A 26,743-nucleotide genomic window follows, 5' to 3' on the forward strand; every position below is an offset into this window, starting at 1 on the left:
AAATGCAAAAAGAAAAACTCACTGGTAAAAGAATACTCGGTGATTTCTGCGAACAAATAGGACTTCCACCCATAACTTTTCCTTATAAAAGAAAAGTTAAAGGGGGTAGGAGAGTAGGAAAAGGTAAAAAGAAAACCTATAATACTAAAAGGTATTATAAGAAAGAAAGGGGTGAATCATCCAAAAGGAAAACTCCAAAAAAGAAAACAAAATCTTCTAAAAAGAAGAAAAAAGAGTCTGAAGTAGTCTATTATAAATGCAGAAAACCAGGACACTACGCTAACAGGTGTAGAGTAAAATAGCAAATACAAGCTCTGTCAATCGATGAAAATCTTAAAGAATCATTGATAAAAATATTCTTAAATGATAGTGAACCTGAAGACTTAGAAGTTAATGCTGTAGACTATACTTCTGAAGAATCTTCTAGTGAATCTGATAAACAATCAGAGTGTGATGGGAACTGTGACAATTACAAGTCACTATGTACCTTAAATGGTCTGTGTCTTAACTAAAGAAGAAGATTTAATCTTAGGTCTTATAGACAAGATTGAAGACCAGGAAGAAAGACGAAATAAATTAAAAGAATATTTAACTTTGTATAAGGATAAAAGTCCTTTAGAAAAGAAAATAGAAGAGAAGAAAAATCCATATGATCTTAAAGAAATTATGAAAAAAATTAAAGCGGCTAAAATACCAAGAGAACCTACAATAAAAGAATTAAGACAAGAAATTAATTCGGTAAAAACTGAATTACATCACTTAAAAGAAAGAGTAGTTTTACTCAAAGTAAAAAATGAATCTCTGCTAATAGCTGAGCAAGAAGAAGAAGAGGAAGAAGATAAGGTTGAAGATAATACTAATAGTATTAATAACCTTCAGTGTGTTAATAGAATAGATCGAGTTGTCACTCACAAATGACATACAAGAATTACTATAGTTGTTCAAAAGGAGTACTTATTTAGTACAATAGCCTTAATAGATTCAGGCGCTGATTTATGCTGTATAAATGAAGGATTAGTACCCTCAAAGTATTTCTCTAAAACTATAGAGGAGTTAAATACAGCAGATAGTAGCAAAATGAGTGTTAGGTTTAAATTATCTGACACTGTTGTCTGTAAACAAGGAATATGTTTTGAAATCCTCTTTATTTTAGTAAAAAGATTATCTTATCCAGTAATATTAGGAAACCCAGTTTTACACATGCTGTACCCGATTAAATCAATAACAGAAAAGGGAATTGTTTCTGAAATAGAGGGAAAAGAGATTATTTTTGAATTTATCTCCTTACCAATAGAAAGAGAAATTGATATGCTTAAAAGTAACATCAAGAATAAAGAAAAATTTATAAATTCTCTAAAAAGAGAAATGGAATATAAAACCATAGAAGAAAAGGTTAATGAACCTATAATACAAAGAAAAATCAAAAGTTTACATGATGAAATGCTTAATAGCATTCTGGGCTAGAAAAAGACATGTGGTTAATCTACCATCTGAGCCCGACTTTGATGAAAAAATGATACCAACTAAGGCCCGGCCCATTGCAATGGGTCCAAGACACCTAGAAATCTGTAAACAGGAAATTGCTGACCTTGAGGCAAAAGGGCTTATTAGAAAAAGTCAAAGCCCATGGAGCTGTCCAGCTTTTTATGTTGAAAATGCTGCTGAATTAGAAAGAGGAGTTCCTAGACTAGTCATCAATTATAAGCCTTTAAATAAGGCCCTTAGATGGATCAGATATCCATTGCCTAATAAAAGAGATCTGTTAAACAGACTCTATGAGGCCCAAATATTTTCAAAATTCGATATAAAATCTGGCTATTGGCAAATCCAAATAGCTGAAGAAGGTAGGTATAAAACTGCCTTTACTGTACCATTTGGGCATTACGAATGGAATGTAATGCCATTTTGGCTTAAAAATGCCCCATCAGAATTTTAAAAAATTATGAATGAAATATTTAATGCTTATTCAGCATTTACAATAGCATACATTGATGATATTCTTATTTTCTTCAGAACAATAGATCAATATTTTAAGAACTTAAATGTGTTTATCAAAGTTGTAAAAATAAATGGTTTAATAGTCTCAGCCAAGAAGATAAAACTCTTCCAGACTAAAGTAAGATTTTTAGGACATAACATAGAAAAATGATCTATTATTCCCATAGATCAAGCCATTAAGTTTGTCGACAAATTTCCTGACGAAATAAAAAACAAGACCCAATTACAGAGATTTTTAGGCAGCCTCAATTATGTTGCTAACTCTTATAAAAGTTTAGCATAAGATGCCAAACCACTTTTCCAATGATTGAAAAAGAATCCAATACCCTGAACCTAAGAACACACCTTATCTGTTAGAAAAATAAAACAAAGAGTCAAATCATTACCCTGTCTAGCTATTCCTCATCCTGAAGCCTTTAAGATAGTGGAAACAAACGCATCTGACAAAGGTACGGAGGCATTCTAAAACAAAGAATTGCCGATAAAGAAACCCTGGTTAGATTTACCAGCAGTATATGGACAGGACCAAGAGTTAATTACTCTACTGTTAAAAAAGAGATCTTATCTATAGTTCTCTGTATACAAAAGTTTGAATCTGATTTATTAAATCAGAAATTCCTTATAAGGGTTGATTGTAAGAGTGCTAAAGAGATACTCTTAAAAGATGTTAAAAAAATTGCTTCAAAACATATCTTCGCTAGATGGCAAGCCATCTTATCTGCATTTGACTTTGATATATAATTCATCAAGGGAGAAAATAATTCTTTGCCTGATTTTTTAACTCATGAATTTCTTACAGGACATGAGTTCAAAGGCACCAATGACTCCCTCAAAGCGAACCCATGAGGTATTGCCTCCTCCACCTAAAATGGTGGATAAACTCAGAGAAGATGCTTATGCTGTCAGCATCGAAGCTAATAATGCAAAAAAAGTTAATTACCCCTACATCCCGATCAGCTACTATTTCCTTATGCCAATGGATAAAAAACATAAGGACCTAAAACCTTATGAGGTTGCCAATTTTTACACTGAGCACCATACAGTGAATCCTTATTTACCTAAGGACTACACTTATTACCAAGCCATCTTAGCCGAAACTGATTCGGTTGTCTTTTCTCCAACAGAAAGGTCCACTAACGAGTGGGCATTCAGCAAATTCATAATTAAAAGGATAATATCCTATGATGAATGGGGAGATTCTCTGTTCAAGCAAAAGGAATTAAATTTCAGAAAACCCAGGTACTTTAATTATTTCGATTATATGTAAGCCTGAACTGGAGCCTTAATATATGAAAATAGGCAAAGGAAGTTTAGCTGGTTCATACAGTTCCAGTTAGACAAAGATTCTTGGAAATTTCCCTCTTGGTTCTATGAATGGTTTTTCAATTGGGGACTTTTTCCTATAGCTCTACCTAATAAGGTCAGAGAAGTTTATGAGCAGTTTGCTGACTCGAATAAATCCTTAAAGGATCCGGGACTATTATTCACTATCCTATATAAAATTCCTTGGATAGTTAGGTTGGATTATATTATCTCAAAAAAGAAATATAAATGTTACACCTTACCCCTCTGTAAGGTATAACATGATCCCGTAGAATACCTAATGAACTACCGAACTTCACCTACCGATAACTCATTAAGTACCCTACAAGGGATTTTAAAACAATTTTCTTATTTTTGATAAGTGGTGAGCATTTTCCAATAGGTATTTAAAACATATGATTAAAAATAAATCAAATTAATATTTTTAGTCCATTTTGTTTTTACGCAAATTTTATAAAAATTTTGACAAAGTTCCCTCTGTATTTTGAGAAACCAGTTCTTCAAATACCTGAAATAAAAGCACTTCCAATAATTTTCTAACCACTGCTTCAAATTCATACTCAATCTCAACCAATTTCTCAAATTCACAAGTTCAATAATTCTCAAAATACTGTCAATCAATATCATTCATATTTCCTTAGAAACAAAACAATTTATATACATCATTACAAGAAATTTACATTAAGAAAATCCAAACTAAAATTTATTACAACTTTATACAAACTTTATACAAGCTGCTCAAGACCGATTTTACATGTCCATACAATTACGTGCAATACATACATCAAAATGAATATTTACAGTCAGGGTATAAATTATACCCGATAACTTCTAGCAGTAGATCCTCGCCCTCGCAACTCAATCACGCTTCATCTAGTTCTATAATCTGCGATAAAGATACAAAGCTATCGCTGAGTGGTGAACTCAGTGGTGCACAAACTAATAATTTAAAACTTAATACAATTTATGCTTAACAATTCATAACAAATAGAATTTTAAAATTTCTAAATTCTTCAAAATCCATGACCTTCAGAAATCAACATTTTCATTCATGCAAATTATTCATTTGAATAACATTTTGATCAATTAATAACGATTAATTTACATTTCTTTAAGATTCAAACAAGATAAAATCTTTTGAATCATCGACAAATTATTTATTTCAATCACAATTTATCAAATCATGCATAATTTAAAGGCGTTGCCAACAATACACACAAATAACCCATGACCCAAAATTCGAATAGATGCCGTGTTGTACACCACGACATTTCACATACTCCCAATAACCGAGGCTAAAAGGGAGAAACAAAGACTAGCTAGTATATATGAGTACTCATTCACATCATTCCCCAACCGCAAGCTGTAGAGGAAGAAACTCACCCCATCAAGTGGAGGAGTTATCTCACTAGACAAGCTAATGAGAATTCACAACATATTTTGTCATGTCAACTGTGGTTTCAAATCATATTCAAAACAATTTCTATTTACAAAGTATTTACAAATCAACATAAATTCATGCTCAAGGTTGGCAACACATCAAACTTAAAATTTACAATCCTCAAAACAATGCAATAAATCCTTAAATGCATAAGAAAATTTATATTCAAATTATACAATTTCATTCAATAAATTAAAATTCTTAACACAACAGAATCATAAATCATACAATAAATTTATTTCAAATCAATTTGGAATTGAAAAATAACAAAAGTGTTAGTTGTGCACAAACCTCAAACGAGTCGTCCCTTAGCCTCGACTCGGTTCCTCGGGTTCCTTCCCGATATTCTTTTCAACTGAAAAACACAATTTTACAATGTTTCAGTACTAGAAGTTAACACAAATCCCAAATAAATTTAGCTTCACATTTACCTAGCTCTAACGTGCTAAATTTGACGTTCTTAAAATTTTGTGTTTCGGATTACTATTCACTACACTATTCAAGTCAAATTGTTGACTTTTTAAGGCTTAATAGGTATGGAAACTCCAACTTCACCCACATACCACATTTTGGCCATTAAACTTGTTAGTTTTGGTCATTTTCTCAAAACTTAAGTCATTTTGGCAAAATTGCCAATTTTCGGTTTTGGTGCTCCGAAATTGCACTGTTCCATTGGTCAATCTACTGTTGGAATTTGGCAAAACTTCCTTCATAGAAAATGTTCCTTATTATCTTAAGTGTATTCTCATTTTTGGATCACTCCAATTGGAGTTTTGTAGCTCAAGTTATAGCCAAAATAAGATTACTGTTTACGTGCACTGTTCATACTGAGATTTTGGTTCTGGCAGATTTTTGGTCCAACTTTGTTCAGTAATTTGATCAAGTTAAGTTCATAATTTGGTCTAACTTTCTTCATATGAAATGTTCTACTATGTCTTAGGTTTCCATCGGTTTAAGAATCACCTAAATCCGAGTTTCCTAGAGAGAGTTATAGCCCTTCAAACATTACTGCTCAAATGGAATCCTGCAGAATCGCAGGTACAGTAACTCAACTTTGCTCAATAATTTGAATGGGTTAATGGCATAATTTAGGGTGTTCTTCATGAAAGTTTTAGATCTATGTCCTATCTAATTGCTGGTAAAATTTCAGGTCAATTTGACCTGTCTAGCTCGAATTATGACCAACTGTTCATTTGGTCGCTTGGTGATGGCACCGCTCTCATTTCACTTTGGTCAATTGTTTCACTAAGTTTTGGTCAGTTTTTGGGCATGGTTCCTTAATGAAAATTGTGCCATTTTATGTCTATTTTCATCCCCAATTGGTGGTATATCAATTGGATTTGTAAAATTTGAGTTTTGGTCCTTCAAAGTGGGTTTGGTCATGTCGCCAAAGAAGATGACCATTTGACCTACGAATTTGGTTTTCAATCCAACAATTCCCACACATCTCTTTTGGTCATTATTGACCATTTTCCATCTCACAATAGACCAAAGTCATCATTTATGCATTTCTCCAAAATTTGGTTCACAAACCCTAGCCTCCAAACCCTAACTTACTAATTTTTTTGCATTTACTTGATTTCATGCCTTTAACCATAATCATTCAACTAACTAAAGTTTATATACCCCTTTCAAACCATTCAATTCATGCAAATCATCCTCATAACCAAGCTGGCCTAAAATCAGTTTAGTCCCTCTACATGAAAATTTTTCATGTTTTTATGCAATTAAAATCTTGTTTAATCACAATTTTATACTAAAAATTCAATTCAAATTCAAATTAAAAGAGGAAACTTACCTTAATTGAAGCTTTTTTTTTCAATCTTCCTCAAATCTTCAAATTCTTTTAATTTCTTGCTCCAAATCTTCTTCTTGAGGGTCAATTTAATGGTTTCTATAATTATTTTCAAGGATTAGGGGGTGAAATCTAAAGTTTAAGAAGCTTAAATCTAAGTTTTAATGGTGAAACAAAATAAGAAGAGAGGGAGAGGAGAGAGCTACGGGAAAGAGAGAGAAAAAAAAAGAAGAAGAAGTAAAAAAATTGGCTTTTCAATTTTGTTTTGTCTTTAATTTGACTTAGTAAATTAGTTAATTAAATTAAAATTAATTATGAGGTCATAGTTACATCATCATGATGATGTCATCAACTTTTCAACTTTTTCATTTCTCTTCTTTTTTTTTTCATTTTTCTATTAGTTCTTTAATTTAATTCTCGAATCCGAAATTTTCTTTTCTCCGATTTTATTTGACAGTTAGGTCAGGAGTCAGCTCTCGGGGTCAATTGACCAAATTGCCCCTCGCCGGTTCATCCCGGTTTGCAAATAATTCCATATTTCTTCCGGCTCCCTGATCTAATTATTTGACTAGCTTAACAGTTCTTTTTCATGATTTTCTCTTTTTCACTGTGTTTATAAGGGTCCTAAGGACCGCAGCATCACTTTTTACGGTTCAAAATTTGAGTTTAAAATGACTTCACAGTCTTTCCCGAGGAGGTCACCCATCGCTGTGACTCTCGGCTCGTTTAACTTCTTATGTTCTGTTTTTCTTATTTATACTTAACTAATTGAACATTACTAATTATTTGTGTTTATGGTTTCTCTAGTTGTCTTAAGTGTGGTCCTAATCCCCTTAATTGTCCGGACCGACTCCGGTCACCGGAACAGTGAAATATACTAGGCTATACAAATAGGGATGTTACAATTCTCCCCCCCTTAAAATAATTTCGTCCTCGAAATTCTGTTCACTATCTGTCCTCAAATAGTCATACATATTGTTTTCTCGTGTTTTTCTCACATTTCTATGTAGCTTCATAATCAGAATAATGGTCTATAGCACTTTAACCAATACTATTTACTCATCAATTGCTTACCTCGTGTGCCAAGTTTCTTATAAGCTTCTGTCATAAGTTAGATTCAATTTCATTTCATTTTTAAGAGGTAAGCAAATTTGTGTGCTAGTGGATCCACTCTTTCTAGGACTTCGTATGATCCTATGGGGGAGAACTTAGTTTTACTCTTTCCTTATCAAATCTCTTGATCATTTCATGCAACCTTTAGTTTAGTTTATAATATTTTATTTTTTTCTTGTTGTTGTTTTAATAATTATTTTCCTTTATAGTCTTTTTTTTTTTCTTAAATGACCTTGTTGGTCGTATATGAACTGCTTATCTCTTTCTTGGCCATAGGTCCATAACCATTATCTTACCATCTCCATTTATGACCACGGCCTATGTGCCATTTTGCACTATCTTGTTTGCTTTTGTTTAACTTATTTCCTTCTTGATAAAATAGTTCGAGATATCGTTACGCATCTTAAGTAAGTTGTTTACCTTAGTAGCAATTCCTCATCTAGTGTTTTTCTCATTTCTTAATGTTCTATTTGTTTCCTTTTTTCATTCCACAACTTAACTTTAATTATTTTATTCCTCAATCTTATCTTCTTCCGTAACTTGGCTGTCGAGTCGTAATTTAGTACCTCTTATCGTCCCTAATAAATCCACTATACTTCAATATTACTTGATTTGGTCCTCTGACTATTCTAGTCAACACTTTAACTAATATTCATAATGTTTCTTTATTACATTATAAGTTATAATTGTCATCCATAGCATCCTGTCTCTTCTAAGGAAACAAAATTATATTTTGTGTCTTACCGTTACACAAATAGAATACTATTCCTTACTAAACTTTAAGCAAAAGATCCATTGCAATACCAGAACAACTATAAATCCCATATCGGAGATTGGATGACTTAGCCCTATAGGTGTTATTTTTAAATTTTTACCATGCTAAAATCTCTAGTCCCATAACAATTCCTGATGTACTGTAATTCGTGCTAGGGTAACGGAGTCTTTAACTCTCACTACCTTACAACCATGATATTTTGATATTCTAATCATAGAGTTTTAAATCCCGAATTAGGATTTTCAAACTCAGTTCTAGTAATAAAACTCTATTCTGGTATATTTGTACCAGAGCGAAAATCATTTATAACTATTCTTATTCTTATGTACTATTGGGTAGTACGTAGCTCTACATAATAAATCTCAAGTCAATACTGTAATCTGCAGCTTACAGCACAAACATCAAGAATATTGCATAGTTACTACGATACATCCCAATAGATCAAACTTTCCTATGTTTTATTTCTTTCAAATCCACTAATATCTTAAACTTATTTTGATTATGGTACTTACTGACATCTATCAACAGTAATACCTTTACTTCCATCTAGGGCAGATATATTACTACAACTTATTTTTAGGCCCTCTTGCCTTACCTAATTAGGCTTACTAATTAACTTTATAATTTATCATAGTCTAGGAGATGTCTCTCACTAGAAACTTTTCCAAAATTAATTCCAATCATGCTTATTATCGCAATTCTTATCCTAAAAGACTAATTACTAACACATTAAAATTTATCTCCATGCAAGGGAATAGCAGTAGAACATATAATTTTGCATTAGCATATAAACAAGTAAAGCCGGAATCAAATAGTACATAATTATTCCTTTCACAAGTTAAGGACATACCGGCAACTACATCCAAGTCTCTCGCTTCTTCCTCGATGCACTGCGTTCCTCTTTCTAGTGTATTCCTCTGCTGGGTTGGTCCATTGTACGAGGATTACCCAAGTGTTGTCTCTACTTCGCCTCGCCCTACTGACTATTAATGAGCCTCTAAAATCAGAACCTTGGACTGATTCCTTTGTTATAGTATGTGGCATAACTCGACGTGCGCTAGTACAATCTCGGGCGAAATGTCCAATTCCACCACAATTGAAACAGGCTCCACTGACCCTATGGCATATACCTCCGTGTAATTTCCCACAAACGTCACAGAGACGGGTAGGGTAGGAACTTCTGGTTCTTTAACGAATGGTTCTTGATTGCTTTCGCCCTGAAGATCCAACTCTGTCATACTTAGGAGCTCGGGGTCCCTCAAAATCTTCTCTTTCCCAAATTACTACTCGAACTTTGACCGATGGGTTTCCCACTTTTCTCTTTTTCATACTGTTCTTGAGGGGGTTGGGTTTGTACTTGGGCACTGGTGTGATTATCACCATTTGTCAAAAATGTGGCCATCTGCTGGGCCGTTTGAGCAGTAATTTGTATAGGAGGGATTGGTGCAATTGGACCCCCAACGCTTTGTGAAACTTGGGCCTCTTTTTGTACGTTAGCTGTATCAGACTGCTCTACAATTTTATCCCTCTTGTCCATATCTATTCACAGGATTTTTTTTTTTCAATTTCCTGTACACCCAACACAAGGAGATTTCTCCCCGTTAGTTCATATTCATGATGTAATGCACGGTATGTAACAATTATGGACATTGAGCAGTTGCCAGCTCAAAAGCAAAAGATTCGGCTGAGTGTTCAAAAGCCCACAATAAAGAAGAAAGTGACAGTGACACTAACATGGAAGGACAATGCTTTGAAGACAGCCAAGACCCTTATGGACTGTAGACCCTTATGGACTGTAAACCCTTATGGACTGTAAAGGGTACGAAGATTCTTATCAGCACTAAAAGTGTCTGTGTTAAAGCATCTGTCATGTCTAAAAGCCATCCACTATTGCCAGCCATCCACTCATCCTTGTCTGCCACTAAAAGTGACGTCCTCAATGACGCCAGAAGATTCTCTCCAGTTCCTATAAAAAGGACTCCCGACCTGCTCAACAAGCACAATGTAGTATGTAATAAAAGTCTTTAAGTTTTTCTCTGTAAAAGTTCTTATTCTAAGTTTCTCTACTTCGCCTTCTATTTTGTTCAAAGTGGTCCAAGTGTATACTGTTTTATAAATAAAATATATGGTATTTTCTCAATCCCAATCTGCTTTCTCTTGAGTAAGTAATGAAATAGATGTTTTAATTAATCAAACAAAAGAACTAAATCAAGAACTTGAAACACTATCCTTGACAACTGTGGATCTTCTTGGATAACCATCTGGCAAGTACGATTACTGGGTTTATTACTCTCCTCCACCATCTGCAAACATACCAAGCTCATCCATCACCCCTACTGGTTGGAACGAAGACTGTAGCTCTGTAAGTATTACTATTTAAATACTGTTTCATAATACTGTTTATTATACTATGATAAGTATGCTCTGCACTTGCCCTAAATAGGGACCCTGTGCATCAGAAATCTTTTTATTAATTATATTTGCTTATGTCTACTTAGATTGAGCGTGTTATTTTTCATTTATTATGCCTTAATTTAACTGATAGACTAGAAGTAGAACATCATAGAGAAGAACTAGTAAGAAATGGTACTGAGCTATGCAATCAACATCTAGAAACCCACACCATCCATTGTGATTGTCGAGAACATCAAACGATTCTAGTCTTATTCCGTGTAATTATAGGTCTCTTAGATATCTAGTTAAGGAATAATAATTTCTAACTATTGTATTAAATATTTCCCATCATTTCTCTTCTCTGTTTTCTGCCATCTTCTTTCTCAACAAAGTGGTATATCGGCTGAAAACTAGTAAACGCTTGAGCCCTTCATTGGTGGAAGGTAGAGCAACTTCTAAACACAACGCCACGTGCTAACTTTTAGATCCTGAAGTCTAGACACAACGCCACGTGCTACTTTTTAGATCCTGAAGTCTCAAGTGGTATCAGAGCCAAGTTAGTGGTAGAAGTGGTCATAAGTTCTAGTGAAACCCAAGTGTTAGGTTAGGTGTAAATTATCTGACACTGTCGTCTGTAACCAAGGAATATGCTTTGAAATCCCCTTTATTTTAGTAAAAGGATTATCTCATCCAGTAATATTAGGAAACCCATTTTTACACATGCTGTACCTGATTAAATCAATAACAGAAATGAGAATTGTTTCTGAAATAGAGGGAAAAGAGATTATTTTTGAATTTATCTCCTTACCAATAGAAAGAGAAACTGATGTGCTTAAAAGTAACATCAAGAATAAAGAAAAATTTATAAATTCTCTAAAAAGAAAAGTAGAATATAAAACCATAGAAGAAAAGTTTAATGAACCTATAATACAAAGAAAAATCAAAAGTTTACATGATGAAATGCTTAATAGCATTTGTGCTGACATTCCTAATGCCTTATGGGCTAGAAAAAGACATGTGGTTAATCTACCATATAAGCCCGACTTTGATGAAAAAATGATACCAACTAAGGCCTAGCCCATTGCAATGGGTCCAAGACACCTAGAAATCTGTAATGCTGACCTTGAGGCAAAAGGGCTTATTAGAAAAAGTCAAAGCCCATGGAGTTGTCTAGCTTTTTATGTTGAAAATGCTGTTGAATTAGAAAGAGTAGTTCCTAGACTAATCATCAATTATAAGCATTTAAATAAGGCCCTTAGATGGATCAGATATCCATTGCCTAATAAAAGAGATCTATTAAACAGATTCTATGAGGCCCAAATATTTTCAAAATTCGATATGAAATCTGGCTATTGGCAAATCTAAATAGCTGAAGAAGATAGGTATAAAACTGCCTTTACTGTACCATTTGGGCATTACGAATGGAATGTGATGCCATTTGGGCTTAAAAATTCCCCATCAGAATTTCAAAAAATTATGAATGAAATATTTAGTACTTATTCAGCATTTGCAATAGTATACATTGATGATGTTCTTATTTTCTCCAGAACAATAGGTCAACATTTTAAGCACTTAAATGTGTTTATTAAAGTTGTAAAAATAAATGGTTTAGTAGTCTTAGCCAAGAAGATAAAACTCTTCCAGACTAAAGTAAGATTTTTAGGACATAACATAGAAAAATGATCTATTATTCCCATAGATCGAGCCATTGAGTTTGCCGATAAATTTCCTGATGAAATAAAAGATAAGACCCAATTACAGAGATTTTTAGGCAGCCTCAATTATGTTGCTGACTTTTATAAAAGTTTAGCACAAGATGCCAAACCACTTTTCCAAAGATTGAAAAAGAATCCAATACCCTGGACCCAAGAACACACCTTATCTGTTAGAAAAATAAAACAAAGAGTCAAATCATTACCCTGTCTGGCTATTCCTCATCCTGAAGCCTTTAAGATAGTGAAAACAGACGCATCTGACAAAGGATACGGAGGCATTCTAAAACAAAGAATTGCCGATAAAGAAACCCTGGTTAGATTTACCAGCGGTATATGAACAGGACCAAGAGTTAATTACTCTACTATTAAAAAAGAGATCTTATCTATAGTTCTCTGTATACAAAAGTTTGAATCTGATTTATTAAATCAGAAATTCCTTATAAGGGTTGATTGTAAGAGTGCTAAAGAGATACTCTTAAAAGATGTTAAAAACATTGCTTCAAAACAAATCTTCGCTAAATGGCAAGCCATCTTATCTGCATTTGACTTTGATATAGAATTCATCAAGGGAGAAAATAATTCTTTGCCTGATTTTTTAACTCATGAATTTCTTATAGGACATGAGTTCAAAGGCACCAATGACTCCCTCAAAGCGAACCCATGAGGAATCGCCTCCTCCGCCTAAAATGGTGGTAAACTCAGAGAAGATGCTTATGCTGTCAGCATCGAAGTTGTTATGTCTCTTATCTCGAACACAAATTAAAGCTGAGGTATTTAATCCTAGCCTAGTTGCAGGTTTAAGAGCAACTTGAATCATTCCTATATGGAGGAAGGAATATTCCTTTTGATGCTTTTTTAAAAGATCTTCAGAAAACAAACTCCTGGAATATAATCCTTCATGGATAGGAGAGGCTTGTTCTACAGTTTTCACTACATAATCAGACCTAAACCGGAAACTGGTATTAGATTTATAGATAAGATTAGAAGAGATGGAAAGCAACTTCTAATTACTTAGATTATTTTCTATATTAGACAACAATAATATTTCTTTATTTTTTGATTTTTTCATTTCCTTTTCTTCGAACCTAGCACTCCTAGAGCTACCAGACAAGCTAGAGAATAGTTTGTTCATTTGTTCTAGATCACTGTCAACGATGTTACTCCAATTGCCTAACACGCCTTTCTCTCGGCTTCTCCAGCTAAAGGATGCGCGACTTGGGTTTCACTAGAACTTATGACCACTTCTACCATTAACTTGGCTCTGATACCACTTGAGACTTCAGGATCTAAAAAGTAGCACGTGGCGTTGTGTCTAGACTTCAAGATCTAAAAAGTAGCATGTGGCGTTGTGTCTAGAAGTTGCTCTACCTTCCACCAATGAAGAGCTCAAGCGTTTACTACTTTCCAGCCGATATACCACTTTATTGAGAAAGAAGATGGCAGAAAACAGAGAAGAGAAAGGATGGGAAACATTTAATACAATATTTAGAAATTATTATTCCTTAATCAGATATCTAAGAGACCTATAATTACACAGAATAAGACTAGAATCCTTTGATGTTCTCGATAATTACAATGGATGGTGTGGGTTTCTAGATGTTGATTGCATAGCTCAGTACCATTTCTTACTAGTTCTTCTCTAAGATGTTCTACTTCTAGTCTATCAGTTAAATTAAGACATAATAAATAAAAAATAACACGCTCAATCTAAGTAGACATAAGCAAATATAATTAATAAAGAGATTTCTGATATACAGGGTCCCTATTTAGGGCAAGTGCATAGCATACTTATCGTAGTATAATGAATAGTATTATGAAACAGTATTTAAATAGTAATACTTACAAAGCTACAGTCTTCGTTCTAACCAGTAGGGGTGATGGATGAGCTTGGTATGTTTGCAAATGGTGGAGGAGAGTAATAAACCCAGTAATCGTACTTACCAGATGGTTGTCCAAGAAGATCCACAGTTGTTAAGGATAGTGTTTCAAGTTCTTGGTTTAGTTCTTTTGTTTGATTAATTAAAACATCTATTTCATTACTTACTCGAGAGAAAGCAGATTGGGATTGAGAAAATACCATATATTTTATTTATAAAACAGTATACACTTAGACCACTTTGAACAAAACAGAAAATGAAGTAGAGAAACTTAGAACAAGAACTTTTACAGAGAAAAACTTAAAGACTTTTATTGCATACTACATTGTGCTTGTTGAGCAGGTCGGGAGTCCTTCTTATAGGAACTGGAGAGAATCTTCTAGCGTCATTGAGGACGTCACTTTTAGTGGCAGACAAGGATGAGTGGATAGCTGGCAGTAGTGGATGGCTTTTAGACATGATAGATGCTTTAAAACAGACACTTTTAGTGCTGATAAGAATCTTTGTACCCTTTACAGTCCATAAGGGTTTACAGTCTATAAGGGTCTTGGCTGTCTTCAAAGTATTGTCCTTCCATGTCAGTGTCACTGTCACTTTCTTGTTTATTGTGGGCTTTTGAACACTCAGCCGAATCTTTTGCTTTTGAGCTGGCAACTTTTGAGCTGGCTTCTTTGTTGGCTTCTGATAATGCATTGAACAACTGTCGGCGAAGCTCGTCTTTTGGTACTGACTTGAGTAGATCTTTGAATAGGTCAGTAAGATTGAAAGAGACTGATGGACTGGATACTGATGGCTTTTTAGCCAGATGAATTAGTTCTTTGGAGGAGTAGATTGAAGGCAGTTCAAAGAACTCACATTTATCCCTCCATTTAATTAGGACTCTTCGAGTTAACCATAGAACATGCTCTGTAGAGAACTCGGAAAATTTTTTATATTTCTTTTTTGAGATAATATAATCCCATCTAACTATCTAGGGAATTTTATATAGGATATTGTATAATAGTCTCGGATCCTTTAAGGATTTATTTGAGTCAGCAAACTGCTCATAAACTTTTCTGACCTTATTAGGTAGAGCTATAGGAAAAAGTCCTCAATTGAAAAACCATTCATAGAACTAAGAGGGAAATTCCCAAGAATCTTTGTTTAACTTGAACTGTATGAACCAGCTAAACTTCCTTTGCCTATTTTCATATATTAATGCTCCAATCCAGGCTTGCATATAATCGAAATAATTAAAGTACATGGATTTTTCGAAATTTAATTCCTTTTGCTTGAACAGAGAATCTCCCCATTCATCATAGGATATTATCCTTTTAATTATGAATTTGCTAAATGCCCACTCGTTAGTGGACCTTTCTGTTGGAGAAAAGACAACTGAATCAGTTTCGGCTAAGATGGCTTGGTAATAAGTGTAGTCCTTGAGTAAATAAAGATTCACTGTATGTTGCTCAGTGTAAAAATTGGCAACCTCATAAGGTTTTAGGTCCTTATGTTTTTTATCCATTGGCATAAGGAAACAGTAGCTGATCGGGATGTAGGGGTAATTAACCTCTTTTGCATTATTAGCTTCGATGCTGACAGTATAAACATCTTTTTGATAATCAAATAAATGTTTTGGAACAGGAAACAAGACAGCATTTACAAAAAGAAATTTCTTTACAAAATGAGCTTATTTTCAAAAATCAATTTTTTGATTACTGCTTATTACAAACTAACCCTTGTGAGTTTTTACAGATAGTAGAATCCTCCAATAATGGTGATTTAGTCCACTTTGGACCGATAGTCCTCTCCAAAACACCTGCTCAAAAATTAAGAATTAATGTAGCCAGAACTGCATATGTTCTCACAGAAAGACACCAATGTTTATTAGATAATCTTTGGACTATAATATAAAACAAACGGTTGGGAGTAACAGCTCTCAATGCACTTTGTATTCAGTTCGAGAAAGCTAATAAATATGTGGTTGACCTTCTTAGCAGAATTAAATATCATGAGGATCATATCATGGTTGCTCAATCATTTATTTAGTTTTTACAAAACTAAATTTTATACAAAACCATTACATCCAGAATTAGTCCATCAGATTCATCCACTTCTAACCAAAATCACCTTGAATTACAAAAACAGAAATTTAAAGGCCTAGGATCCCCATTGGATTTTAGTATAAAATTACCATTGACCCCACTGGTCAATGTGAAAAATTATCACAACAGTGAAGTCCTTTTTACTTCACTTGGTGCCAATAGGTCCTTAGAACATTTCCAAACCAGAAAAAGATTTCTATTACAAAAAACTTTCAAAAAAGACTAGTAAAACTAGTCCTAATCCAAAATAAAATTCAAAGATTTAACTTGCTACAAATGCGGAAAGAAAAGCCACACTACAAATTTTTGCAAGTTAAACAGAAAACTTCATGAGTTACAATTAGAAGAAGAAGTTATCAATAAAATAACTGCTCTTTTAGTTGAAACCAAAGGTGAGTCCAGTTATTCTGAACCCACTGAAAATGAAGAAGGATTACAAATTGATGAATTGATCACAATTTTATCATCCAATTCGAATTCTAATACAAAAACTAAACTGTTTACAAAACCTAAATTAAAAATCAATGTTCTTTCTAAAGACTAGAAGTTACTCTTAGAAATCCTTACATAGGTTGAAGATTCTCAACTACAAAAGGAATTTTTAGAAAAACTTTTAAAAACCTTTGAAGAACAACTAATACAAAAACCTTCTATTCTGCCATCTATTGCAAAAAACACATATGACTTTACGGCCATATTGGGTAGAAAGAAGACTTCAAAACAATCAACTGTTTCAGTCCAAAGCCTCCAGGAAGAAATAAAAGCTGTTAAAGTTGATCTTAATGAGCTTAAAGAAAAACAGGCACACGACTCAGAAACAATTCAAAAATTACTTTCAAAATAAATTAATGAAGAACTCGAAGAAGAAGATGAAGAAAATATTTTAGAAATTCAAAATCTTGAAAAACCTACAAAAGATTTTCTCTTCATTCTTAATGAGATTTCTTTCAGAAAATATTTGATTAGAATTGATTTAAATTGTATTAAAGAAGGCATTGTTCTAAAAAAATTCCAAGAAAAAACTACTGAAAAACTTTCTACTGCAAATAATTCCAAAATCAATATTAATTACAAAACAGAGGCTTCAATAGCTAATTCAAATCTTCTTCTAAAAACTTCATTTGTTTTAATAAAAGACATCAGTCATAGTGTCATTTTAGAGATGCCATTTATCAATTTGATTACTCCCTACATAGTCAATTATGATAGTATTTCTTTTAAAACAAAGAATCAAAATCTTGTTTTTCTTTTTGTTGAAAAACCCAAAACAAAGAATTTGAATATCATAAAGGCTTATTCCATTTTTGATAATCAAATAAATGTTTTGGAACAGGAAACAAGACAGCATTTACAAAAAGAAATTTCTTTACAAAACGAGCTTGTTTTCAAAAATTAATTTTTTGATTACTGCTTAGGGGTAGCCACAGTCTGGTTTTGAACTGGAACCGAACCAAAATCGGTTCAATCAAAATCGGACCAAAATCGATCAAAATCGGAATCGGCTTCGAACCGGACCGAAACCATACTTCTACGGTTTAGCTCAGGTTCATATTTTTTAAGAACCGTGAACAGATGGTTCTGAACCGGATTGAATCAAAGATTTCAAACCGGATTAAACCGGCGATTTAAATATAAAAAAATTCAATAAATATGTTACCTAACTCCTAATTCATTTATATATATCATTAATTCTCTACACAATTATTCTCTGCATTTTCTTCAATTCTTAATATTTTTTTAATTTTTCTCAAATTCTCTAAATAATTATTTTCTACACTCATTTTAATTTTCAATACTCTCTCAATTTTCCTACTTTATTATTTTATATACTTACTGAAATTTTCAATACTATCTCAATTACTTTGTTATTACTTTAAATCCTCAATAAAATTTCCAATACTCCCTATTTTAATTTTTTTTTCTCTTTTATACTTTTAATTATCAATTATTATATAATTTAAAAAAAAAAAAACAAGTAATGGAACTAAAAATTTTTATTCCTCCAAATCCTAAAGGGATATTTAGGCAAAACTAAGTTCATACACTTTTTGCTAATTTCTTTAAAAAAAATAAATTTCATCTCTAGTTTTTTAATCAGGTTCAAGTCTTTATTTATTCAATTTTTCTTAAATATAAATTATTTTCTTTCTTTTTTTTCTTATTTTATTTTGATTGAAAGATTTCTAAGAAAAATTAAAATATTTTTACAAATATAACTTAAATTTTGAATCAATAAAATTTTTCTCTCATTTTTTTTGTCTAAGCTACCCTTAAACCATCCCTAAACCACTTTCAAACCGTCCTCTAAGCTGTCTTGAATCGTTCTTTTTCGAACCGCCCTTCAAACTATTTTAAACCGGGGCTCAAACCAGAATTGGCGGTTCAAGAACCGTCTTCCAAACCGTCCCCTGGCAGTTTGGTTCAGGTTCATGATTTCATTGAACCTAAACCGGTGGTTCTTGAGCCATGACCACCCCTATTACTGCTTATTACAGACTAACCCTTGTGAGTTTTTGCAGATGGCAGAATCATCCAATAATGGTGATTTAGTCCACTTTAGACCGATAGTCCTCTCCAAAACTCCCGCTCAAAAATTCAAAATTAATGTAGCCAGAACTGCATATGTTCCTACAGAAAGGCACTAATGTTTATTAGATAATCTTTGAACTATAATACAAAATAAACAGTTGGGAGTAACAGCTCTCAATGCACTTTGCATTGAGTTTGAGGAAGCTAATAAATATGTGGCTGGCCTCCTTAGCAGAATTAAATATCATGAGGATCATATCATGGTAGTTCAATCATTCATTGAGTTTTTACAAAACCAAATTTTATACAAAACCATTACATCTAGAATTAGTCCATCAGATCCATCCACTTCTAACCAAAATCATCACCTTGAATTACAAAAACAGGAATTTGAAGGCCTAGGATCCCCACTAGATTCTAGTGTAAAAATTCAAAAGCGAAGGACTGAAGGCCTAGGATCCCCACTGGATTCTAATGTAAAATTATCATTGGCCCCATTGGTCAATATGAAAAATTATCACCACAGTGAAGTCCTTTTCACTTCACTTGGTGCCAATAGGTTGTTAGAACATTTCCAAACCTGTTGTCTTTTGAAGAAATTTAGACAACAAGTTCTCAACGGTCTTCCTCAAGAGATCCATGAGCAGATATTACAAAACATCATCCAGTCCAGAACCAAAGAACAGATAGATGTCCTCCAAAAATGTCTCAATTTTATAAAAAGCAATCAGTAAGGTCACAATGGATGGTCATGAGAATGGGAGTACCATTCAAAACCCCGTTTTCATTGCACTCAGGAACATCCTAACCGATATCCTCTGTGCTATCCAGATTATGAACACAGCCTAGATTTTAGCATCCCCCGCTTCAAAACAACTCAGATGTCTAGAACTCGATATCTAGATGCCAGAGAACTATTAAAATGGGGTATGTTAGCTGAAGTCCGAGTCACAAGATCTAATTGTGAAATGACAAGGTTTTTGGAAAATAGAGTCCTTCAAGAAGTTAGAAGACTATTATTACGCCAAAAACCAATCAACATACAAATCATTTCAACACCTTCAGAAGTATTAGCAAATAGAGAGCTGCAACAAGCAATCTATTACTTCTACATGGATACAAAACTTCCTCCTCTTTATCATCTTCCGAATTGGCCATGCAATTACGAAGATCACTTTGTCCAACTCAACAAATTGCGAGCAAAGACAATTGTTGATAACTGGTAAAAATACCGATATTCAGAGTATATACTAGTCCATATGGGTACATATTCTCGGATATATGTCCACTATGAATATTTACCAAGTCCAAAACCCTTTCATATTGAAACACAGTACGAAAATTACATGGTTCAATATAAAAGTTATTACGACTTACCTTCTATCTCGTCAGATGAGAAGACATGGCACAACCTGCAAAACATGATGAAAGGCTAACACGAGTGGTCCCAGCTCCACTCCATTAAAAAAAAAAAAAAGACCAACAAAAGAAATTTATGGCGAAAAAATTATCCATTTTGCTTTTCATTCTCTTTATTTTTCATTCTGCCTTTAATTTTACTCCTGTAATTTTGCACTTTTACTTTTCTTTTTTACAAAAAATCTGACAAGGTACTGTTCATCTGTCACTATTCACTTTTACTATTCACATGTGAAGACAACAGGAAGAACTGTTCAAGCATTGTTCGAGCACTGTTCACCTGATGGGAAGAACTGTTCAGACACTGTTCAAGTATTGTTCACACGTGAAAAAGTAAGTGGCAGATATTGTTCAAAATTTCAAAAAATTACAAAACTACTCCTGGTCACTTCTATATAAGAAGGCACCTATCTAAGGCAAAACCACGCTTCTTAAACACCTCTTCAATACAAGTTTCTCCCTTTTCAAGCTTCTTAAGCCGAGAGAAGCCGAAGAAGGTCCTGAAGGAGTTTCACCCCGAGGTGAAGAAAGAAGCAAGAAGGTCGATTCACTTCCCATCCTGCCCTACCTCTACCTCACCTATAAACCTACCAACCCTGTACTTTCTTGTAGTAGATCCTATGAAGCTATGTGTTGAGCAACCTTTGTAAGTCCTACCCAGAATTACATCTCCAAAACCTTTGTACAAAACTTACAAATTTTATAAAGTTTTGAAGTAAGTTTTTCTTCAATTATTTTCTTTACAAAACTATAAATCTTTATTTCTTTAAGCATGCATATAGTCGGTTTAACCGCCTATCTTGCATAAATATACGTATATATATTCATAACGGACTGGCTCTGCCGCCTATTAAATATATACATGTATATTCATATTTAAATTTTAAGTTTAATTTTTATTTTTGATAAGTATATATATTCTTAACGGACTGACTCTGCCTCCTATAGAATATATATATCTTTTAATCTTTAATTTACAAATTTAATTTTCATTTATGAAGATTTTCCTTTCTTGTGCATTTTGTTTATTTCTTTAGTTATTTATATATTGTTCAAATTTCCCAAAGGAGTGTCAATATAATTGAGGAAAATTCAGATTCAGATGTTCCAAGCCAAGAAAACTAGCCTATCTAAGCTGAAGAAATTCAGTCTTCAAAACCTTTATAAATCAATAGACTTTATTGGTCGCGGGTAGTAACACCCCTCCCAATAACAGCTCCAGACTTAGGCATAGAAAATAGAACTAAAATTCCGATCCAGTCTAAATTCAATGCCTCTACTATCTATGAATGGAACATAGATGGTATATCTGAATATAACATTTTGAATTTACTCCAGCAAATGACCATGGCAGCGAATGCTTACAAAACCCAAACTGGAATCCCAGACATAGCTATTGCTAAACTCCTCATTGCAGGGTTCTCAGGACAGCTCAAAGGATGGTGGAATTATCATCTCACGAACCAAGGACGCACCGAGTTCGAAAGGGGGACGAGCTAACAGGGAAGAAATAAAATCTAAATCTTGAATAATATATACATAATTAAAAAAATAAACAAAATGCACAACAAAGGGAAATCTTCAGAAATGAAAATTAAATTTGTAAATTAATTATATATATATATATATATATATATATAGCCAGTTCGTTAAGAATATATATACTTATAAAAAATAAAAATTAAACTTGAAATTTAAATATGAATATACATGTATATATTCAATAGGCGGCAGAGCAAGTCCATTATGAATATATGTACGTATATTTATGCAAGATAGGCGGTTAAACCGACCATATGCATGCTTAAAGAAATAAAGATTTATAATTTTGTAAAGAAAATAATTGAAGAAAAACTTACTTCAAAACTTTATAAAATTTGTAAGTTTTGTACAAAGGTTTTGAAGATGTAATTCTGGGTAGGACTTACAAAGGTTGTACAGGGTTTGTAGGTTTATAGGTGAGGTAGAGGTAGGGCAGGATGGGAAGTGAATCGACCTTCTTGCTCTTTTCTTCACCTCGGGGTGAAACTCCTTCAGGATCTTCTTCGGATTCTCTCGGCTTAAGAAGCTTGAAGAAGCTTGAAAAGGGAGAAGCTTATATTGAAGAGGTGTTTAAGAAGCTTGGTTTACCTTGGATAGGTGCCTCCTCATATAGAAGTGACCAGAGGCGGTTTTGTAATTTTTTGAGATCTTAAACAATGTCTGCCACTTACTTTTTCACGTGTGAACAGTACTTGAACAGTGTCTGAACAGTTCTTCCAGTCGGGTGAACAGTGCTTGAACAATTATTCCTGTTGTCTTCACATGTGAATAGTAAAAGTGAATAGTGACAGGTGAACAGTACCTTGTCAGATTTTTTGTGAGAAAAAAAGTAAAAGTACAAAATTACAGGAGTAAAATTAAAAGCAAAATGGAAAATAAAGCAAAATAAATAATTTTACCGACGTAAGTTTCTTTTGCTGGTCTTCTTTTTTTTTTTTTAATGGAGTAGAGCTGGGACCCCTCATGTCAGCCTTCCATCATGTTTTGTAGGTTGTGTCATGTCTCCTTATCATCACTTGTTTCATCATCTGAAGAGACAGAAGGTAGGTCGTAATAACCGTATGGACTAGTGCATACTCTAGATATCAGTAATTTTGTCAATTATCGATGACTATCTTTGCTCGTCATTTGTTGAGTTGGATAAAGTAATTTTCGTGATTGCATGGCCAATTCGAAAGATGGTAGAGAGGAGGAAGTTTTGTATCCAGGTAGAAGTAATGGATCGCTTGTTGTAGCTCTCCATTTGCTAATACTTCTGGAGGTGTTGAAATGATTTGTATATTAACTGGGTTTTGGCATAATAATAGTCTTCTGACTTCTTAAAGGACTCTATTTCCCAAAAATCTTATCATATCACAATCAAATCTTGTGACTCGGACTCCAGCTAACATACCCTATTTGAATAGTTCTCTGACGTCTAGATATTGAGTTCCAGACATCTGAGTTGTTTTGAAGCGGAGGATACTAAAATTTAGGCTGTGTTCACAATCTGGATAGCACAGAGGATATCGGTTAAGATGTTCCTGAGTGCAATAAAAACGAGGTTTTGAATGGTACTCCCATTCCCATAACCATCCATTGTGACCTTGTTGATTGCTTTTTGTAAAATTGAGACATTTTTGGAGGACATCCAGCTGTTCTTTGTTTCTAGACTAGATGATGTTTTGTAATATCTGCTCGCGGATCTCTTGAGGAAGACTGTTGAGAACTTATTGTCTGAATTTCTTCGAAAGACAACGGGTTTAGAAATGTTCTAAGGACCTATTAGCACCAAGTGAAGTAAAAAGGACTTCACTGTAGTGATAATTTTTCACATTGACCAGTGGGGCCAATGGTAATTTTACATTAGAATCCAATGGGGATCCTAGGCCTTCAGTCATTCGCTCTTGAATTTTTACACTAGAATCTAGTGGGGATCCTAGGCCTTCAAATTCCTATTTTTGTAATTCAAGGTGATGATTTTGGTTAGAAGTGGATGGATCTGATGGACTAATTCTAGATGTAATGGTTTTGTATAAAATTTGATTTTGTAAAAACTCAATGAATGATTGAGCTACCATGATATGATCCTCATGATATTTAATTTTGCTAAGGAGGTCAGTCACATATTTATTAGCTTCCTCGAACTCAATACAAAGTGCATTGAGAGCTGTTACTCCCAACCGTTTGTTTTGTATTATAGTCCAAAGATTATCTAATAAATATTGGTTCCTTTCTATGGAAACATATGCAGTTCTGGCTACATTAATTCTGAATTTTTGAGCAGGAGTTTTGGAAAGGACTATCGGTCCAAAGTGGACTAAATCACCATTATTGGATGATTCTATCATCTGCAAAAATTCACAAGGGTTAGTTTGTAATAAGCAATAATCAAAAAATTGATTTTTGAAAACAAGCTCGCTTTGTAAAGAAATTTCTTTTTGTAAATGCTGTCTTGTTTCCTGTTCTGGAACATTTATTTGATTATCAAAAATGGAATAAGCCTTTATGATATTCAAATTCTTTGTTTTGGGTTTTTCAACAAAAAGAAAAACAAGATTTTGATTCTTTGTTTTAAAAGAAATACTATCATAGTTGACTCTGTAGGGAGTAATCAAATTGATGAATGGCGTCCCTAAAATGACATTATGACTGATATCTTTTATTAAAACAAATGAAGTTTTTTAAAGAAGATTTGAATTAGCTATTGAAGCCTCTGTTTTATAATTAATCTTGATTTTAGAATTATTTGCAGCTGAAAGTTTTTCAGTTGTTTTTTCTTAGAATTTTTCTAGAATAATGCCTTCTTTAATATAATTTAAATATGTACCTGTATCAAATAAGATAATTGTATCGATCTTGAAATCTTTTTAAAAAATTATCGAAATTCTAATCAAATATTTTCTGGAAGAAATCTCATTAATAATGAAGAGAAAATCTTTTGTAGGTTTTTCAAGATTTTGAATTTCTAAAGTATTTTCTTCATCTTCTTCTTCGAGTTCTTCATTGATTTGTTTTGAAAGTAATTTTTGAATTGTTTCTGAGTCTTGTTCATGTTTTTCTTTAAGCTCATTAAGCTCAACCTTAACAGCTTTTATTTCTTCTTGGAGGCTTTGGACTGAAACATTTGATTGTTTTGAAGTCTTCTTTTTACCCAATATGGCCGTAAGGTCATATGTGTTTTTTACAATAGAGGGCAGAATAAAAGGTTTTTGTATTGGTTGTTCTTCAAAGGTTTTTAAAAGTTTTCCTAAAAATTCCTTTTGTAGTTGAGAATCTTCAACTTGTGTAAGGATTTCTAAGAGTAACTTCTGGTCTTTAGAAAGAACATTGATTTTTAATTTGGATTTTGTAAACAGTTCAGTTTCTGTATTAGAATTCAGATTGGATGATGAACTTGTGATCAATTCATCAATTTGTAATCTTTCTTCATTTTTCTGTGGGTTCAAAATAACTGGAATCACCTTTAGTTTCAACTAAAAGAGCAGTTATTTTATTGATAACTTCTTCTTCTAATTGTAACTCATGAAGTTTTCTGTTTAACTTGCAAAAATTTGTAGTGTGGCCTTTCTTTCCACATTTGTAGCAAGTTAAATCTTTGAATTTTGTTTTGGATTGATGACTAGTTTTACTAGTTTTTTTTGAAGGTTTTTTGTAATATGAATCTTTTTCTTATTTTGAAGAGTTTTTGTATTTTTGGGATAATTTTTTATAAGGTTTTCTGCTACAACTTTCTCCACAATCTGTAATAGGGTTCTTGGTTCCTATTTCAAATTGTTTGCAGAAAGATCCTAACTCTTGGCGAGTTTTCCTCATTTCCCATTTCAGATGTTTTTATAATTTCAAATCCTGACAAATCTTTAAACCTTCTTTTTGCGTGAGACTGACTAGTTCACCATAGGTTAATTTATCATACGGGATTTGATTTCCAAATGTTTCCTTGATTTTATTCCTAACTTTTTCTCCTAAAAGGGTCAGAAGTCCAGCAAGAAATTTTTCTTTCCAAATGGACTGATTAGAATATTCTTTAATCATTGCCCTAGTAAGAAAAGTGTTTTTATAATACTGAAAATCACTCATTTTTTTGCATCTAAGGTTTGAAAGGAGTTCGGTATTCTTATCCTTAAGATGAGATGAGTCACCTATGAAATGTAAGGAGATTGTTACTATCAAGGTGGCTACTGCATATGGGATTGGTTGGCCTAACTCATCAAGAACTGGCACGCCATCTTCTTGAGTTTGTATGGATTCTATCTATCTCAGATTTTTATAGGTTCATGAGATGATAATCCCATCATCCTTTGAGCTGTCCTGAAAACCCTGCAATCAGGAGTTCAGCAATAGCTCTATTTGGGGTTCTAGTTTGGGCTTTGTAAGCATTTGCTGCCATGGTCATTTGCTGGAGCAAATTCAAGATGTTATATTCAGACATACCATCTATGTTCCATTCATAGACAGTAGAGGCACTGAATTTAGACTGGGTCAGAATTTCAGTTCTATTTCCTATGCCTAAGTCTGGAGCTGTTATTGGGAGGAGTGTTGCTACCCGCTGCCAATAAAGTCTATTGATTTGTAAATATTTTGAAGACTGAATTTCTTCAGCTTGGATAGGCTGGTTTTCTTGGCTTTGGACATCTAAATCTGAATCTTCCTCAATTATATTGACACTCCTTTAGGAAGTTTGAGGTGTTTCAGGTGCTACTGGAATACAAGTTGAAGCTTTTAGCCTAGTTTTCATGTCTCTCAAAGCTTGGATAAA

At 33.3% G+C, this 26,743-nt stretch overlaps 1 protein-coding gene across 2 annotated transcripts in view; it reads right to left on the reverse strand.

Moving 5' to 3' along the window:
* The window catches only part of LOC110654854 (LOB domain-containing protein 11), a 51,936-nt gene that overhangs the window by 23,417 nt on the left and 1,776 nt on the right, over positions 1 to 26,743 (reverse strand). Inside the window, exon 2 of one of the 2 annotated variants that reach the window (XM_058133451.1) lies at positions 16,069 to 17,279. The exons of the other annotated variant lie outside the window; for it this stretch is intronic. Coding sequence (XP_057989434.1) covers positions 17,202 to 17,279 — 78 coding nt within the window. The 3' untranslated portion in view covers positions 16,069 to 17,201. Of the gene's footprint in view, positions 1 to 16,068; positions 17,280 to 26,743 lie in introns of those variants that run through there. 2 annotated transcript variants of the gene reach the window in all.

This window comes from Hevea brasiliensis, chromosome 14 (assembly GCF_030052815.1).
Source record: "Hevea brasiliensis isolate MT/VB/25A 57/8 chromosome 14, ASM3005281v1, whole genome shotgun sequence".
In the NCBI taxonomy this organism is placed as follows: Eukaryota; Viridiplantae; Streptophyta; class Magnoliopsida; order Malpighiales; family Euphorbiaceae; genus Hevea; species Hevea brasiliensis.